This window comes from Lytechinus pictus, chromosome 13 (genome assembly GCF_037042905.1).
Source record: "Lytechinus pictus isolate F3 Inbred chromosome 13, Lp3.0, whole genome shotgun sequence".
NCBI classification, from domain to species: Eukaryota; Metazoa; Echinodermata; class Echinoidea; order Temnopleuroida; family Toxopneustidae; genus Lytechinus; species Lytechinus pictus.
Genome location: NC_087257.1, coordinates 13,125,422 through 13,145,335, shown reverse-complemented (window position 1 = coordinate 13,145,335; position 19,914 = coordinate 13,125,422). Strand labels below are relative to the sequence as shown.

The following is a 19,914-nucleotide window of genomic DNA, read 5'->3' as shown; positions in this document are numbered from 1 at the left end:
GAACGGCGTAACGAAAAATATGCGAAGCTTTGGAGCGGATTTCTTTCTTCTTTTTTCTCGATAAGAAGGAAATGCTATGCCTTGGAGCGGCTTTCTTTGTTCTTTTTCTCAAAAAGACAGAAATGCTATGCCTTGGAACGGAAATTTGAGTGTAAAAATGGGGGTCCCCTCCGCGGCACATACCCACTATGCATTATATACTGAGTGCCCCCCCCCCCGGGGTATAAGCTAAGTCAAATCAGCATACCACAACTGTGCAAAATCGGAGATGAACTTACGTAGGAAGCAAGGCTGTGGGACTGTAGACAGAAAAAGCTTCAAGTCTCATAGTGCAGCATGTCATAATATGTCATTAAATATACAGTTTTAAAAGCAGCATGGTGATCCAAATGTTCCTCTAGACACGTAGAAAGTACACGAAGAAAGTTATAGCATGTTCAGGTGATGTAAAACGGAGATAAAATCTCAAAATAACAAGAAGATTCAGAGCAAGTTCATGGGAACTGATACAGTATACTATGCACTATTTCAGGCCACAATAAGGCTTTGATTGATAGTAAAATATCCATGCTTTGTGATCAAATAATGCAAAAAGAAAATATTCCCAAGAAATCTAGGATCTACCAACATGATTACATCATGGACTTGCACGCTGTGACGATATCATTTCTAAATATTACCAATTACCAATTACCAATCGTGGAGGTGATCATTCCAATTTCTCCTTCGAATAAAGGAAACGTTCCGTTTATACTTAAAGAGTATATGTAAAAGTTTCACCGAAATACTATTATTCAAAAGTGGAAAATACCAAACCTCAATATTTCTTCAAGTCATTTCGATAAGTTTTCGAATGCCTGTTAAACTCCATTCTTGCGAAATTTAACTTATTATATCAGGATAGAGTAGCCTACAGTAGGCATATCTCATAATGTTGCAACTGACGGGAGAGATATAGTCTAGGAGATAAGGGGCTTTATTTAGACTTTTTGGTGGGGAAGGTTTGACAAGCTAATCCGGGGTAAAATTGTGCATTGATTCCAAAAATGTCACTCTTATTGACCGTACTCACGCCATTTCGTCCATTTTGGCAAATTTTTGACCAAAAATGACAATTTTGACCACTCGTTGGAAAATGGTCCCCTAACAGAGTGCTTTTGTGGCCACATGCAATTAAAAGGGTCTATCTTAAGTGAAAATGCACCCAGATTCCAGATAAAGTGGTTTCATTTGACAAATCACAATAGCAGTGGTCATTTTGGCCATGATTTGCCATGATTTGGCCAAAAATGAAAATTGTCATGATTTTTTTGTCCAAAATGTGTTACAAATATTGATCAGAGCTACGATTTGATGTTTTTAGAAATCCACATTTATTTTCAAAATATGCGCTGGATCATAACAATCAACCTTATGTAATTTATTCCGTCAGTTTTGACCTATGAGGGTCATTTTGGGTACTTTAGACATAACTGACCATTCGCGCAGTTTGCATTATTAACTGTTCAAATTAGGCAGGAAATTGAGGTCTTCATGTTTCATCTTCTTCCCTTATTCCCTGATTCTAAATATATCAGTCTTAATGACCCTATTTAACACCTTATGGTCATTTTGGCCACTTATGGCCTTAAAAATGACCAATAACATCAGTTCAATTTATCAAAAAATACTTCAATGTTACCAGAATCGTTACAAGGGTGTGCTGTGACATTTAACATTGATGTATTAATCCTTTAAAATGAATATTTCACAAGTATTTTGACCTCATGTAATTTATGTCATTAGTTTTGACTTTTGACCTATGAGGGTCATTTTGGGTATTGACCATTCGTGCAATTTGCATAATAACTGTGCAAACCGGCAGGAATTTGAGGTATTCAGTGTGCTTTATCTTCCTCCTTTATAAAATTGGAATGATGCATAGGTCGTTTTTGTGTAGAATTTCATGCTGATTTCCAATATGTCTTAATAACCCCATTTAACAGATTATGGTCATTTTGGCCACTTTTTTGCCCCCAAATGACCAATACCATCTGTTCAATACTTCAATTTATCCAAAAATACTTTGAATGTTACTATAATCGTTACAAGGGTGTGATGTGACACGTAACACTGGTGTATTAATCATTTAAATTGAGTGTCCTAAAAATATTTTGACCACCTTGGTCATTTTGGCCACATTGTCTCCTGCCCAATGTGTATATTAAATCAGCCTATAGCGAACATGGTGAGGAGACAATTCATGATTGTGTTAATATTAGCATCAATTATTGTTAATTGGGAAAAGTTTAAAAGCTTTTGGGTGAAAATCAATGCAATAATTCCATATAAACCAGTGTTATTTGCCGAATTATTGGACCTTGTGGTCATTTTGATCACTTTTCCTCAATAATGTTTAGTGACCACACATTGTTTGATTTAAAAAAGGGCTCAAACATGTCAAATGTTGCTTAATATTATTATCAGCGTGAGCTACCACACCAATAATCAAGAGTTTAATGAATGTGATAAAAACATTCACATCAAGTATACATAAGGTTGTTTGACCATGCACTTGGGTCATTTTTCATGATTTTAGGCACATTGACCATTTTGTAAATATTCATGAAAACGAATTCAGGAATGAGATATTATTAGCATCATTTAATGTTAGATAGGACATATTACAAAAACTTTCTGAATCAGATTAATACAATGATTTCAAATATATCAGTCTTAATGACTATTTAGTGGTCATTTTGGTCACTTTTGGTTCCTACAATTAGCAATGACAATTGCATGTATCAAAGTATTCCAATGTTGTTGCTTTGTATTTTTGTAAGATTTGTTGTATCAGTCATAATAAGTGACAAATCATTTAATTCAATATGATATTACTAATAGTACATAATCAAAATGTGACCATTTTGGCTACTTTGACCGTTTATCCAATGTGTGAATTTTGAAATAATCATGACTGAGCAGCAATTGTAGGTCTATGAACATGATGAAATGCGTTCAATCCCTTTTGATGGGAAATATTAAAGGCTCACCTTGGGTAAAATTGTGCCAAATATCTGACTGTCTACTGTGGCCCCTTTGGTCACTGTATGGTCCTAAATAGCCAGCATTATTTTCCTTCTTTAAAGTCAAATTATACTGAGAATCATTACAAAGCAAAATAGGTCACAATGAAGTTCACTAAGAGTTTTGACTATCATTCATTTTTACCATTTTTTTTTGTACAATGCTTCACAAACCTCATGACTGGTGAGCAGCAAATTTACCCTTAATTCTTTTGAAGACGTACTGGGTAATAAAACACATTCTCTATATGAAATTATTCTCTGTGCCGATTTTTGGTCACTCTTTAACAATTTAGGGCAAGTTTTCCACTTTCAACTTTACCAATCATGCCAATGTGAGGTTTTTGAAACATTATACAAAATGGCAAAGGTAATAAAAATGCATCATTGTCAAATCTATTCGTGAAATTCACTTTGACCAAGTGCTTTGTAATGACGCACCTTTGAATTGAGGATTAGCGCCTTCCTCTAGAACATAGTTCTCTGTATAATTTAAATAAAAAAAGGAGGGAATGATGTTATGGCTATTCAAGGACCATACAATGACCAATTGGGCCACATTAGACAGTGGTGAGGTATTTGGCACAATTTTTTTTACTCAAGGTGAGCTTGTAATATGTCCAATCGAAAGGGACTGAACGCATTTCCACGATTGCTCCTGTCATGTTTATTGACAAAAGTCATACATGCGATAAATGGTCAAAATGGCCAAAATGGTTACAACATTTTGATTATGTACTATTAGCCATATCATATTGAAATCAATAATTGATATATTTATATAATACATCTTATTAACAATACGGAGCGACAACATTTGAAACCTTTTTGATAAATGCAAATGTGATTGGTCATTGTCGGGACCAAAATGACCACTAGCTCATTAATGGTCATTAATCTACATTAATCTAGAAAAAATGTCCTAACATTACATGTAAATGATGCTAAAATGTCTCTTTCATGAATTTGCTGCCCCATATATGTGAGGTTTCGATAAACATTTACTGTGTGGTCAAGGTGGCTAAAATCATGTTATGACCACAGTGCATGATCAAACAACCTTATGTATGCTCGATGTAAAGGATTTTATCACAATTATCAACACTCTTCACCGATTATTCGTAGCTCGTGCTGATAATGATACTGACCAACATTTGAGCCCTTTTTTAATCATCAAAGCATGTGTGGTTTCTCTCTTAGCTGATCCCTCCACTATTTTAAGATTCCTAGGGTCCATGGTCACTGGTCAAAATTGAGGGAAACGTGGTCAAAATGACCACAGGGTCCAATAGTTAGGCAAATAACACTGGTCTGTGTGGAATCATTTCATTGATATCCACCAAGAAGCTTTCAAACTTTCCTTAGTTAACAATAATTGATGCTAATATTAACGCAATCCCAAATTTCTCCTCACCATGTTCGATATAGCCTGAATTAACATACACAATGAGCAGGGCTGGCCGGGGGATCAAGGTGGCCAAAATGACCAAGGTAGTCAACTTTGGGGATGCTCAATTTTAAGGATTCATTCACCAGTGTTGGGTCTCACAGCAAAACCTTGTTACGATTCTGGTAACATTCGAAGTATTTTTGGATAAATTGAACTGATGTTATTCGCCATTTTAAGGGCCATAAGTGGCCAAAATGACCTTAAGCTGTTGAATAGGGTCATTAAGACTGATATATTTGGAATCAGCATCAAATTTTACACAAGATGGACTTTAGAATGCATTTCCATTTTATATGGGAAGAAGATAAAACACACTGAAGACCTCAAATTCCTGCCTATGTGCAGTTTATTATGCAAAACTGGGTGAATGGTCAGTTATGTCTATATTACGCCAAATGACCCTCATAGGTCAAAACAGATGGAATAAATTGCATGATGTCAAAATACGTTTGAGATGTTCAATTTAAAGGATTAATTCACCAGTGTTGGGTCTCACAGCACAACCTTGTAACGATTCTGGTAACATTCGAAGTATTTTTGGATAAATTGAACTGATGTCATTGGTCATTTTTAGGGCCATAAGTGGCCGAAATGACCTTAAGCTGTTGAATAGGGTCATTAAGACTGATATATTTGGAATCAGCATCACATTTTACACAAGATGGACTTTTGAATGCATTTCCATTTTATATGGGAAGAAGATAAAACACGCTAAAGACTTCAAATTCCTGCCTATGTGCAGTTTCATTATGCAAAACTGCTTGAATGGTCAGTTATGTCTAAAGTACCCCAAATGACCCTCATAGGTAAAAACTGATGGAATTAATTACGTAAGGTCAAAATACTTTTGAAATGTTCAATTTAAAGGATTAATACACCAATCTTAGGTGTCACAGCATGCCCTTGTAACGATTCTGGTGACATTCAAAGTATTTTTGGATAAATTGAATTATGTCATTGGTCATTTTGAGGGCCATAAGTGGCCAAAATGACCATAATCTATTAAATAGGGTCATTAAGACTGGTATATTTGGAATCAGCATAAAATTCTGCACAAGAAGGACCTTGAAATGCATTCTCATTTTATAAGGGAAGAAGATAAAACATGCTGAAGACCTCAATTTCCTGCCTGTTTCATCAGTTAATAATGCAAAACTGCGCGAATGGTCAGTTATGTCTAAAGTACCCAAAATGACCTTCACAGGTCAAAACTTACGGAATAAATAACGTGAGGTTGATCGTTATGATCCATGATCCAGCGCACATTTTGAAAATAAATGTGGATTTTTAAAGACATCCAATAGTAGCTCTGATAAATATTTGTAACACATTTCGGACAAAAAAAATCATGACCACTTCTTTTATGATTTGTCAAATGAAACCACTTTATCTGGAATCTGGGTGTATTTTTACTTATTATAGACCCTTTTAATTGCATGTGGCTACAAAAGCATTCTGATAAGGGACAATTTTCCAAAGAGTGTTAAAAATTGTCATTTTTGGTCAAAAATTGGCCAAAATGGCGTGAGTATGGTCAATAAGAGTGACACTTTGGAATCAGCGCACAATTTTACCCCGGATAAGCTTTTCAAATCTTCCCCACCAAAAATTCTGAATAAAGCCCCCTTTCTCCTAGACTGAGCCAGCGGCATCTGCCAAGCTAAAAAAGTTATAAATTTTCACCTTCATAGCACTATAGTATGAATGTCCCTTAGTAAGGAATGTGCGTCTTGCTGGTCGTCAGTGGTGGGTGTGGTCATGAGGGCCTTGAACAGGACAAGCAAAATATTTTGTTTGTGCTGAAACCCTGATGCGCCCAAACTTCTGCATGCGATCAGAATAGGGCTAAAGTTTGGTGGTTGGGTCGGATTGAGAAGGGGTGGTTGAGGGGGAAGGGTCGGGGAGGAAGAAATATCTAGCTTGGGGGAGGGGCCCTTACAAATTACAAAGCAACCCCCCCCCCCAAAAAAAGGGGGGGAGAAACAAGTAGGCAATTAATCAACTTAAAAATGCAAAACCATAAGTGTGGTTCGAGACTCGAACTTTTTGTTGGGTGGGGGCTTCTGCCGGGGGCTTCAGTATTTTCTACATTGGTCATTATCAATACAATGACCTATATCTTAGGCAGAAAGGGGGGGGTACTATACTGACCATTCAGCTGGGAATTATCTTCCCGTCTCCCCTGCCCAATGCTAAAACATGTATTTTGTGTCAATATTATGCGAGTGATCGTAGCGACCGAGCGAAAAACACATGTGCAAACTACTTGGAAATCTTTTTCAGTACCTTTTTTCAGAATTTCGTGTGCTAATTAAGTCTCTAAATCCAAAACCCTTCTCAGCAGATATTTCTTTTGCGCTGAAACCTTAATCTCACTGCAGATCTCATAAACATTGATAAAGGGGGAAAGGGTGGTGGATTGAGGTGGATGTACTTTTGAAGAGGGGAAAGGGTGAGGTAAGGAGGTTTTTATTATATATATATATGACGCCGGATATGACGTCATTTGCGAGTAGCTCCCAAATATAAACATGTAATATAAATTCGAAAGATTTATTTTTGGAGCATGAATGTTAATCAAATAATGAATGTTTATGAATTCAATGGACAGAATAGCCGATTTGAATGGATCATTAATTTTATCTATCACCGAATGAAATATTCTGTCCATTTCGCGAATGAGAAACATTCATTATTTGGTTTATATTCCACCTAAAAATAGATCCTTTTCATTTGAAGCTGATAAATTTTAATGCAAAATAAATTATGCCCCTGCAGTGGAAGCTCGGTCTGCTAATTGTCGAGTACATACATGCAACATGTGCGCTGCAAAGACGAGTGGTTTTACTTGTGGTGCCTCGGGCATGGCCTGGGGTCTCGGTGCGCGCGTTTAATGGACAAGGATCTATCTAGATGTCATATGAAAGCATATAAGTAATGGAGTTTAAGCGATGTGTCTGATAACATAATATCCCATAAATAAAGTCTCTTTCATTTTTTGAAAAAATTGCTGGGTCCCTTAATATGGCTTAGATTATTGATGATATATTTGAGAGTGATTTGACTAATTTTCTACTTTTGTAGAATACTGTGTTATGCATGGCAGATACCACGAGATAATTTTCTTTAATTTAATATTTTCTTAAGTTGGTCTACTCAGGGCCCTGGGAACGTTTTCTTTTTACTGGGGTGCTAATACAAAGAAAGAAAAAGGGGTTTCCACTAAAAAATAATGTTATTTCAGTCCCGAACAATTTGAAAAAAAAAAAAGGGGGGGTACTATAAAATGAAAATTATTCTGGCTTACATTTCTCCAGTTTTAACACCTACCAGAATTCCTGGGGTGCGGCTTATGGAGAATAATACACGCAGCACCCCCAAATAAAATCTTGGTGGTGCTTCTTTAGCACCCCCGCTTCCCAGGGACAGGGATGTATCATGATCAAGAAACTGTATACCGAACCTCTTGATTGAGCTTCTGCGGGAATTCTTACCTCCCTATTTGAGGTAATGCCTGATGATAATCTCCTTGACTAGGCCACAGTCAGCCTTTGTTCAAACCTATATGAGCCTTCCTCACACCAAAGGAAATGGTATAGGTAAGGAGAAGGCTGATTGCGATCCCGATGTGGAGTAGAGTATCAGAGGCATATCAATGCATGGAAGGTCTGGAAAAGATCTGGAGAAGACAGGAACAGTTCAACCGGTGAGTTATCGGCTAATCTGAAGAAAGCCTGATGGGCCAAACTTAGGTAAGCAAGATCTGCCTGCATTAATGGTCTCCTATCGAGAATTGAGTAAGCCCATGAGCATGATGGTCAGCTGTTTTATTCACAAGTGAAAGAACGGGATTCTAGTACTAGAGTGCACTAACTCAATTTTGGAGATCTCTTCTATTCTGGGCCCGATGTCATCCAGGACTGGACTAAACACTTAGAGGATCTCGCCACACCTCTGATTGTGGATCTGCGCATGCTCTGAATCTAGCTCATCCTAAAACCTGCTCTCCCATGAGAAATGCCATCCACAAGGCCTTGAACATTTCTTTACCTCGAAGAATCTGTCTTCAGCCATTTCTATTTTGCAAAGCTAGTGGTACAGACAATATCTCTCCAGAACATCTAAAAATACACTTGGAGTACTACTAGGATTCCCATCCTTATTGTGAAGAAGTGGCTGGTACATCTGAAGTACATTCCGCCCAGTCTCAAAGATGGTCTCATCATGCCTCTTTTCAAAGTTGGGAACATGGATCAAACAGACCAAGGAAATTATAGAGGCATCACTCTGACTCTGCCTTGGGGAAGATGTTAGAGTTACTGGTCAAGTCCAAACTTGTTCAAGACCTGTAAGATCACCAAATTCCAGACCCTCTGCAATTCGGATTCCAACAAGGAAAATCCTGCACTCTTACAGGCAAATCACTAGACCTTTCCATCTAAGTGTACAAGCCAACCAGCCTCTTTACATAGCTCTGCTGGATGCCCGGAAAGCATTCGACAGGGTTTGGCAAGATAGTCTCCTGTCCAAGATAGCATTTCCAGTGCTGTTACAGACCATTGCAGAGTTCTAAAAAAACTTGCTCATGCATGGTGCTCCGGGAGCATGAAGTATGTTCCTCCTTCCCCATTAATTATTTAAGGAGTTCGGTAAGGAGGAGTACATATATACTTTCCCCATGCTGTATATCGAAAGTCGAAGGGAGCATCATCTTGGTTGTAAGGCAACCTGTATCTCGGGGTCCTAGCATTTGCCGATGATATTGCACTTAATTCCTTGCAACAAGCCCATGGAGCTCGGTAGCTAAGATCACTCGCATAATATTGACACAAAAAACATGTTTTTAGCAGTGGGCAAGGGAGACGGGAAGATAATTCCCAGCTGAATGGTCAGTTTAGTACCCCCCCCCCCTTGGTGCCTAAGATATAGGTAGTTTCCATTGTATTGATATGACCAACGTAGAAAATTCTAAAGCCCCCTGCAGAAGGCCCCCCCCCCCCAAAAAAAAATAATAATAATAATAAATAAAATAAAAATCTGATTTAAAACCACGCTAAGAGCTTTGCAGTTTTTAGGGAGTTAATTTCCTGATGGTGACGAGGATCAGCTTTTTCTCTCTTTCTTTCGGTTTTGCTATTGTCATTTTGAAAGACACTCTCCCTCCCAAAACTAGATATACAAATTCCCTTGTGCTCTTCCTCCCCCGACCCTTCCCCCTCAACCAACCCCTCAAAAATCCACACCCCATCCCACCAACCATAAGCCCCTTTCTGCATCTGCATGCAGAAGTTTTGGGTGCATCAGAGTTTCAGAAACAAACAATATATTAAGGGTCTGAAGTGTGAGAGTAAACATATGGAGATGATACATTTCTATTACTCAGTATATGTCAGACTCCTTAAGATTTATGAATTATTTTGTTGCGTCTGGCGGCTACTCCCCACCACCAAAAATGTCTGGCACTATTTTTTTAATGACCCTGATAATAAGCAAGAAAATATCCCACCGATTTCATGAGATTTCTTTTTTAGCTAGGCTAGCCTAGTTTTGTGGGTCCTGTTCAAGGCCCTCCTGACCACACCCACGACCAGCCAGACGCCCATTTCCTTATTAGGGGGCATGAAGATGAACATTTGTAACCTTTTTAGCTTGGCAGATGCCGCTGGCTCCCGAACTAATTAAGACTCGAGTAAGTGATTTTTCAGAAGTAACAAAGGTCATCGTCTTTTCATGATGGTGACTTCAATGAATTTTCCGAAGGAACATGGGCGGAAATCCCAGGGGGGACGCGTCCCCCCCCTACCCAAAATAATAGGGGGACACAATATCACATGTCCCCCTACTATTTTTGGTCTTTTATGATGGCGAAAAATACATCACTTAACAATCGAAATAATACATGTATTATGACCTAACGTTTTGGGTGAAACCCTTTTTTGGGTTGAAATTACCTTAAAATGACCTTCATTTTCTCATGCGCAAATTTCAAATGAAATTTTTAAATGAACAGCGAAAGTTTTCCCAGATTCGTTTTACTGATGCAGGAGATTGGAGTTATGCATTCTATGATATAACCAGCTGGTTAACCGATGTAGATTAGCGCATACGTTATCGGCGGTGTCGAGCACGGAGTCAAAGGGAAGTAGCTTGATCTCGCCCCTTCCTTACACATCCCTGTACTAACCAAGTTAAAATTTATGTCTCTATTTGCGACACAAGAAGAGCAGTAGACAATCATGACAAAAGAGCGCCATCTCATTCAAGTTGGCCACAATACAGAGCGTTGAAATAAGAAACCATAAAATGTGTGTTATTTCTCACTTATTAGCTGGTGCATAATGAGCTATTCAGTCAGTTGGTGCAATTTCGTAATACAAATCGGACAAAATAAGTATTCATTTGATCATTATTTTGATCCAGATTTTTAAGGATATATCCTATCTAAAGTTAACACGTTTCTGGTTACTAGTAGCATTTTGCGAATCATCTTCGATTTCTCCAAAACACTTCCACGAAAACCCACGGGTGATTTAATATGTCTCGAAGATGCAAGCGGGTCCTGTTCTACACATTTGCTTTCTTAAGCATTTTAATTGTAGTTAAACTTCATTCTGTTGTTTCTTCCACATTGTTTGGCGAGATCGTAGGAATAAAAGAACAAAAAAGAGTAATTATTTCGAACATTTCTTCCGTTGGAATGAATGATCAGTTACCAGATTTAAGGAGAAAACACAACGGAAGTGAAACCGGTAATTTCAAGAACGCGACAACTGGACACAACTACAAATACATCCACAACCCATCTTATACCTGCTACGAAGAAGATGGATCGAAAATGAAGGTCCATGTGCTTTTTTTATTCTCCTACAGCAACATATCATTTTAAGAGACGGCAAGCGATTCGAGAGACTTACGGTAATTCAAGCCACTGGGAGTCTTTGGGTGAACATGGAACGATGCGCACTGTCTTCCTTCTTGGGTCCACGCCAAATGATACGCTACAAAGTTATATTGATTACGAAGCCATTCGCCATGGGGACATTGTCCAGGAGAACTTTCTTGACAGCTACCTTAACCTGACGTTAAAGACAACGATGGGTTTGAAATGGGTTACCAATTTCTGCAAACATGCTCAATATGCCATTAAAATAGATGATGATACCATGATGAACCAACGGCGTTTCCTTAGCAAAGTGTCGACCAAACCACCATTGACCAACTATGCAGCTGGGAAAACCTGGGTTGGGGCAGTGGTAAAACGGGACAGAAAAAATAAATTCTACTTATCGAAGGAGGAATATCCTTTTCCTCATTATCCCCCATATTTGGATGGACCGGTCTATATCTTGTCTACGGATGTGGTCCAGAGAGCCTTCAATGTTTCCTTAACCACGCCCACCTTCAAGTGGGAGGATGTCTACCTTGGGATGTGCCTCAAGAAAGTTGGAGTTCCACTTCGGGACATTAAGAATTTTCGGTTATTGCACTTTACCGGAGGGAGTATGAAACATCGTGTGCAAGAAGTGAACTCCTATGATTTTATATCAGGCTTGAACGTTACCGAAATGATATGGGTTTGGAACCAAGGTCGTTTAGGCAATTAACCACCGATTAAACTGCAGTCAAGGACTGCATATCTCTGCTAATGAGTACGAAATACTATAATTAAAAACTAGAAAATATCAAACCTCATTATTTTCTTCAAGCCATTTCGATAAGTTTTCGAATGCCAGTCTGTTGAAGTCCATTCTTGCGAAATTCAACTTATTATTTCAGGGTGGAGTACAGTAGGCATATCACTTTCAATGTTGCATTTGGTCTTGTAAGCAATTATTCAGAACTAACAAGGGTCATCGTCTTTTTATGAAGGTGACTTGGCCGTATTTTCCGAAAGGATCATTGTTATTTAAAGAGAGTGCTGCCAAATCGATTTTTATAAATCAATAAGCCATTTCGTAATTATAAGGTTTAATTTATATATATATATATATATATATATAAACGGATTTTGAATTCTCTTTTTTGTCACATCATGGGCACTGACGAAGAGTGTGACTTTACCTTTCATTTTTGATAGCTATGCTCCTTTTAAAATCTACGAATTTATTTCTACGGCATTTACTAAACCTTTTGTGATTATATATATATATATATATATATTTATGTATATTATATAAAGTGTTATGTATGCTTGCCTGGTATAGCATTTTTTGCGATATTCAACTCTGATAAATGTACCACTACATAGACCAGGTGACGCGACTTGTAGGTTTCGTCCGTTAATTTTGTTGTATTTTTCTTTACATTGCCCGCCTTAAAGTAATTGGTTGATTTCAAATTTGTCAAATATCAAGGTTTTTTTTTCTCATTCTAATACAGTATACTATGCACTTTTTCAGGCCGCAATAAGGCTTTGATTGATAGTAAAATATCCGTGCTTTGTGATCAAATAAAATGCAAAAAGAAAATATTCCCAAGTAATCTAGGATCTACCAACATGATTACATCATGGACTTGCACGCTGTGACGATATCATTTCTAAATATTCTGGATTACCAATCGAGGAGGTGATCATTCCAATTTCTACTCACAACTTCTCCTTCGAATAGTGGAAACCTTCCCTTTATACTTAAAGATTATATTATATGTAAAAGTTTCACCGAAATACTATTATTCAAAACTGGAAAATACCAAACCTCAATATTTCTTCAAGTCATTTCGATAAGTTTTCGAATGCCTGTTAAACTCCATTCTTGCGAAATTCAACTTATTATATCAGGACGGAGTAGCCTACAGTAGGCATATCTCATAATGTTGCAACTGGTCTCGGACGGCAGAGATAGTCCGGGAGCCAGCGGCATCTGCCGAGCTAAAAAAGTTATACATTTTCACCTTCATAGCAATATAGTATGAATGTCCCTTAGTAAGGAAATGTGCTTCTTGCTGGTCGTCAGTGGTGGGTGTGGTCATGAGGGCCTTGAACAGGACATGCAAAATATTTTGTTTGAGCTGAAACCCTGATGCGCCCAAACTTCTGCATGCGATCAGAATAGGGCTAAAGTTTGGTGGTTGGGTGGGATTGAGGAAGGGGTGGTTGAGGGGGAAGGGTCGGGGACACTAGGGTACCTACGGGGGGGGGGGCAGGGGGGGGCAGTCTGCCCCCCCCCCTGACGAGCCACAACCCATGCAAAGGACGTATCCCTGCCCCCCTGACGAGCTTGAAAGACCTTTTTTGCCCCCCTGACGAGCTTGAGCTTTTTGTGATTGAAGACCTTTTTTTTTGCTTGTCAATTTTTTTCTGGTACGAAATCCTTTATTTGTGATTGTTTTTGGCGGACGGTTTTGCCCCCCCCCCCCCCGTGGAAAATCCTAGGTACGCCACTGGTCGGGGAGGAAGAACACAAGGAAAATTGTATATCTAGCTTGGGGGAGGAGCCCTTACAAATTACAAAGCACCCCCCCCCCCCAAAAAAAAAAAAAAAAAAAAAAGGGGAGAAATTAGGCAATTAATCAACTAAAAAATGCAAAACCATAAGTGTGGTTCGAGACTCGAACTTTTTGTGGGGTGGGGGCTTCTGCCGGGGGCTTCAGTATTTTCTACATTGGTCATTATCAATACAATGACCTATATCTTGGGCAGAAAGGGGGGGTACTATACTGACCATGCAGCTGGGAATTATCTTCCCGTCTCCCCTGCCCAATGCTAAAAACATGTATTTTGTGTCAATATTATGCGAGTGATCGTAGCGACCGAGCGAAAAACACATGTGCAAACTACTTGGAAATCTTTTTCAGTACCTTTTTTCAGAATTTCGTGTGCTAATTAAGTCCCTAAATCCAAAACCCTTCTCAGCAGATATTTATTTTGCGCTGAAACCTTAATCTCACTGCAGATCTCATAAACATTGATAAAGGGGGAAAGGGTGGTGGAGTGAGGTGGATGTACTTTTGAAGAGGGGAAAGGGTGAGGTAAGGAGTTTTTTATTATATATATATATATGACGCCGGATATGACGTCATTTGCGAGTAGCTCCCAAATATAAACATGTAATATAAATTCGAAAGATTTATTTTTGGAGCATGAATGTTAAACAAATAATGAATGTTTATGAATTCAATGGACAGAATAGCCGATTTGAATGGATCATTAATTTTATCTATCACCGAATGAAATATTCTGTCCATTTCGCGAATGAGAAACATTCATTATTTGGTTTATATTCCACCTAAAAATAGATCCTTTTCATTTGAAACTGATAAATTTTAATGCAAAATAAATTATGCCCCTGCAGTGGAAGCTCGGTCTATTAATTGTCGAGTACATACATGCAACATGTGCGCTGCAAAGACGAGTGGTTTTTACTTGTGGTGCCTCGGGCATGGCCTGGGGTCTCGGTGCGCGCGTTTAATGGACAAGGATCTATCTAGATGTCATATAAAAGCATATAAGTAATGGAGTTTAAGCGATGTGTCTGATAACATACTATCCCATAAATAAAGTCTCTTTCATTTTTTGAAAAAAATTGCTGGGTCCCTTAATATGGCTTAGAATATTGATGATATATTTGAGAGTGATTTAACAAATTTTCTACTTTTGTAGAATACTGTGTTATGTATGGCAGATACCACGAGATAATTTTCTTTAATTTAATATTTTCTTAAGTTGGTCTACTCAGGGCCCTGGGAACGTTTTTTTTTACTGGGGTGCTAATACAAAGAAAGAAAAAGGGGTTTCACTAAAAAATAATGTTATTTCAGTCCCGAACAATTTGAAAAGAAAAAAAAAAATGGGGTACTATAAAATGAAAATTATTCTGGCTTACATTTCTCCAGTTTTAACACCTACCAGAATTCCTGGGGTGCGGCTTATGGAGAATAATACACGCAGCACCCCCAAATAACATCTTGGTGGTGCTTCTTTAACACCCCCGCTTCCCAGGGACAGGGATGTATCATGATCAAGAAACTGTATACCGAACCTCTTGATTTAGCTTCTGCGGGAATTCTTACCTCCCTATTTGAGGTAATGCCTGATGATAATCTCCTTGACTAGGCCACAGTCAGCCTTTGTTCAAACCTATATGAGCCTTCCTCACACCAAAGGAAATGGTATAGGTAAGGAGAAGGCTGATTGCGATCCCGATGTGGAGTAGAGTATCAGAGGCATATCAATGCATGGAAGGTCTTGAAAAGATCTGGAGAAGACAGGAACAGTCCAACCGGTGAGTTATCGGCTAATCTGAAGAAAGCCTGATGGGCCAAACTTAGGTAAGCAAGATCTGCCTGCATTAATGGTCTCCTATCGAGAATTGAGTAAGCCCATGAGCATGATGGTCAGCTGTTTTATTCACAAGTGAAAGAACGGGATTCTAGTACTAGAGTGCACTAACTCAATTTTGGAGATCTCTTCTATTCTGGGCCCGATGTCATCCAGGACTGGACTAAACACTTAGAGGATCTCGCCACACCCCTGATAGTGGATCTGCGCATGCTCTGAATCCAGCTTATCCTGAAACCTGCTCTCCCATGAGAAATGCCATCCACAAGGCCTTGAACATTTCTTTACCTCGAAGAATCTGTCTTCAGCCATTTCTATTTTGCAAAGCTAGTGTTACAGACAATATCTCTCCAGAACATCTAAAAATACACTTGGAATACTACTAGGATTCCCATCCTTATTGTGAGGAAGTGGCTGGTACATCTGAAGTACATTCCGCCCAGTCTCAAAGTTGGTCTCATCATGCCTCTTTTCAAAGTTGGGAACAAGGATCAAACAGACCAAGGAAATTATAGAGGCATCACTCTGACTCTGCCTTGGGGAAGATGTTAGAGTTACTGGTCAAGTCCAAACTTGTTCAACACCTGTAAGATCACCAAATTCCAGACCCTCTGCAATTCGGATTCCAACAAGGAAAATCCTGCACTCTTACAGGCAAATCACTAGACCTTTCCATCTAAGTGTACAAGCCAACCAGCCTCTTTACATAGCTCTGCTGGATGCCCGGAAAGCATTCGACAGGGATTGGCAAGATAGTCTCCTGTCCAAGATAGCATTTCAGTGCTGTTACAGACCATTGCAGAGTTCTAAAAAAACTTGCTCATGCATGGTGCTCCGGGAGCATGAAGTAGGTTCCTCCTTCCCCATTAATTATTTAAGGAGTTCGGTAAGGAGGAGTACATATATACTTTCCCCATGCTGTATATCGAAAGTCTAAGGGAGCATCATCTTGGTTGTAAGGCAACCTGTATCTCGGGGTCCTAGCATTTGCCGATGATATTGCACTTAATTCCTTGCAACAAGCCCATGGAGCTCGGTAGCTAAGATCACTCGCATAATATTGACACAAAAAACATGTTTTTAGCAGTGGGCAAGGGAGACGGGAAGATAATTCCCAGCTGAATGGTCAGTTTAGTACCCCCCCCCCCCTTGGTGCCTAAGATATAGGTAATTTCCATTGTATTGATATGACCAACGTAGACAATTCTAAAGCCCCCTGCAGAAGGCCCCCCCAAAAAAAAATAAAAATAAAAAAAAATAAAATAAAAATCTGATTTAAAACCACGCTAAGAGCTTTGCAGTTTTTAGGGAGTTAATTTCCTGATGGTGACGAGGATCAGCTTTTTTCTCTCTTTCTTTCGGTTTTGCTATTGTCATTTTGAAAGACCCTCTCCCTCCCAAAACTAGATATACAAATTCCCGTGTGCTCTTCCTCCCCCGACCCTTCCCCCTCAACCAACCCCTCAAAAAACCACACCCCCATCCCACCAACCATTAGCCCCTTTCTGCATCTGCATACAGAAGTTTTGGGTGCATCAGAGTTTCAGAAACAAACAATATATTAAGGGTCTGAAGTGTGAGAGTAAACATATGGAGATGATACATTTCTATTACTCAGTATATGTCAGACTCCTTAAGATTTATGAATTATTTTGTTGCGTCTGGCGGCTACTCCCCACCACCAAAAATGTCTGGCACTATTTTTTTAATGACCCTGATAATAAGCAAGAAAATATCCCACCGATTTCATGAGATTTCTTTTTTAGCTAGGCTAGCCTAGTTTTGTGGGTCCTGTTCAAGGCCCTCCTGACCACACCCACGACAAGCCAAAAGCCCATTTCCTTATTAGGGGGCATGAAGATGAACATTTGTAACCTTTTTAGCTTGGCAGATGCCGCTGGCTCCCGAACTAATTAAGACTCGAGTAAGTGATTTTTCAGAAGTAACAAAGGTCATCGTCTTTTCATGATGGTGACTTCAATGAATTTTCCGAAGGAACATGGGCGGAAATCCCAGGGGGGACGCGTTCCCCCCCCCCCTACCCAAAATAATAGGGGGACAAGTAATATCAAATGTCCCCCTACTATTTTTGGTCTTTTATGATGGCGAAAAATACATCACTTAACAATCGAAATAATACATGTATTATGACCTAACGTTTTGGGTGAAACCCTTTTTTGGGTTGAGATTACCTTAAAATTACCTTCATTTTCTCATGCGCAAATTTCAAATGAAATTTTTAAATGAACAGCGAAAGTTTTCCCACATTTGATTTTCTGATGCAGGAGATTGGAGTTATGCATTCTATGATATAACCAGCTGGTTAACCGATGTAGATTAGCGCATACGTTATCGGCGGTGTCGAGCACGGAGTCAAAGGGAAGTAGCTTGATCTCGCCCCTTCCTTACACATCCCTGTACTAACCAAGTTAAAATTTATGTCTCTATTTGCGACACAAGAAGAGCAGTAGACAATCATGATTGAAGAGCGCCATCATATTCAAGTTGGCCACAATACAGAGCGTTGAAATAAGAAACCCTAAAATGTGTGTTATTTCTCACTTATTAGCTGGTGCATAATGAGCTATTCAGTCAGTTGGTGCAATTTCGTAATACAAATCGGACAAAATAAGTATTCATTTGATCTTTGGATCGAAATTTAGAATCCTCTTTGTAAAGAGAAGGCATTTAAGGAAATATCCCATCTAAAGTTAACACGTTTCTGGTTACTAGTAGCATTTTGCGAATCGTCTTCGATTTCTCCAGAACACTTCCACGAAAACCCACGGGTGATTTAATATGTCTCGAAGATGCAAGCGGGTCCTGTTCTACACATTTGCTTTCTTGAGCATTTTAATTGCAGTTAAACTTCATTCTGTTGTTTTTTCCACATTGTTTGGCGAGATCGTAGGAATAAAAGAACAAAAAGGAGTAATTATTTCAAACATTTCTTCCGTTGGAATGAATGATCAGTTACCAGATTTATGGAGAAAACACAACGGAAATGAAACCGGTAATTTCAATAACGCGACAACTGGACACAACTACAGATACATCCACAACCCATCTTATACCTGCTACGAAAAAGATGGATCGAAAATGAAGGTCCACGTGCTTTTTTATTCTCCTACAGCAACATATCATTTTAAGAGACGGCAAGCGATTCGAGAGACTTATGGTAATTCAAGCCACTGGGAGTCTTTGGGTGAACATGGAACGATGCGCACTGTCTTCCTTCTTGGGTCCACGCCAAATGATACACTACAAAGTTATATTGATTACGAAGCCATTCGCCATGGGGACATTGTCCAGGAGAACTTTCTTGACAGCTACCTTAACCTGACGTTAAAGACAACGATGGGTTTGAAATGGGTTACCAATTTCTGCAAACATGCTCAATATGCCATTAAAATAGATGATGATACCATGATGAACCAACTGCGTTTCCTTAGCAAAGTGTTGATCAAACCACCATTGACCAACTATGCAGCTGGGAAAACCTGGGTTGGGGCAGTGGTAAAACGGGACAGAAAAAATAAATTCTACTTATCGAAGGAGGAATATCCTTTTCCTCATTATATCCCATATTTGGATGGACCGGTCTATATCTTGTCTACGGATGTGGTCCAGAGGGTCTTCAATGTTTCCTTAACCACGCCCAGCTTCAAGTGGGAGGATGTCTACCTTGGGATGTGCCTCAAGAAAGTTGGAGTTCCACTTCGGGACATTAAGAATTTTCGGTTATTGCACTTTACCGGAGGGAGTATGAAACGTCGTGTGCAAGAAGTGAACTCCTATGCTTTTATATCAGGCCTGAACGTTACCGAAATGATATGGGTTTGGAACCAAGGTCGTTTAGGCAATTAACCACCGATTAAACTGCAGTCAAGGACTGCATATCTCTGCTAATGAGTACGAAATACTATAATTCAAAACTAGAAAATATCAAACCTCATTATTTTCTTCAAGCCATTTCGATAAGTTTTCGAATGCCAGTCTGTTGAAGTCCATTCTTGCGAAATTCAACTTATTATTTCAGGGTGGAGTACAGTAGGCATATCACTTTCAATGTTGCAATTGGACTGTAAGCGATTATTCAGAACTAACAAGGGTCATCGTCT

At 39.0% G+C, this 19,914-nt stretch overlaps 1 protein-coding gene and 1 pseudogene across 1 annotated transcript; both read left to right on the top strand.

Moving 5' to 3' along the window:
- Window positions 1–11,212: 11,212 nt before the first annotated feature.
- Window positions 11,213–12,473, top strand: LOC135156441 (beta-1,3-galactosyltransferase 5-like; annotated as a pseudogene).
- Window positions 12,474–18,097: 5,624 nt separating this feature from the next.
- On the top strand, window positions 18,098–19,816 carry LOC129274530 (beta-1,3-galactosyltransferase 5-like). The gene has a single exon (XM_064108868.1). The coding sequence runs from the start codon at window positions 18,593–18,595 to the stop codon at window positions 19,658–19,660; it is 1,068 nt and encodes a 355-aa protein (XP_063964938.1). The 5' UTR covers window positions 18,098–18,592; the 3' UTR covers window positions 19,661–19,816.
- Window positions 19,817–19,914: the final 98 nt, after the last annotated feature.

Bases quoted from the DNA above. Each gene is read 5' to 3' on its own strand.
- LOC129274530 (XM_064108868.1), top strand. From the start codon at position 18,593: ATGTCTCGAAGATGCAAGCGGGTCCTGTTCTACACATTTGCTTTCTTG.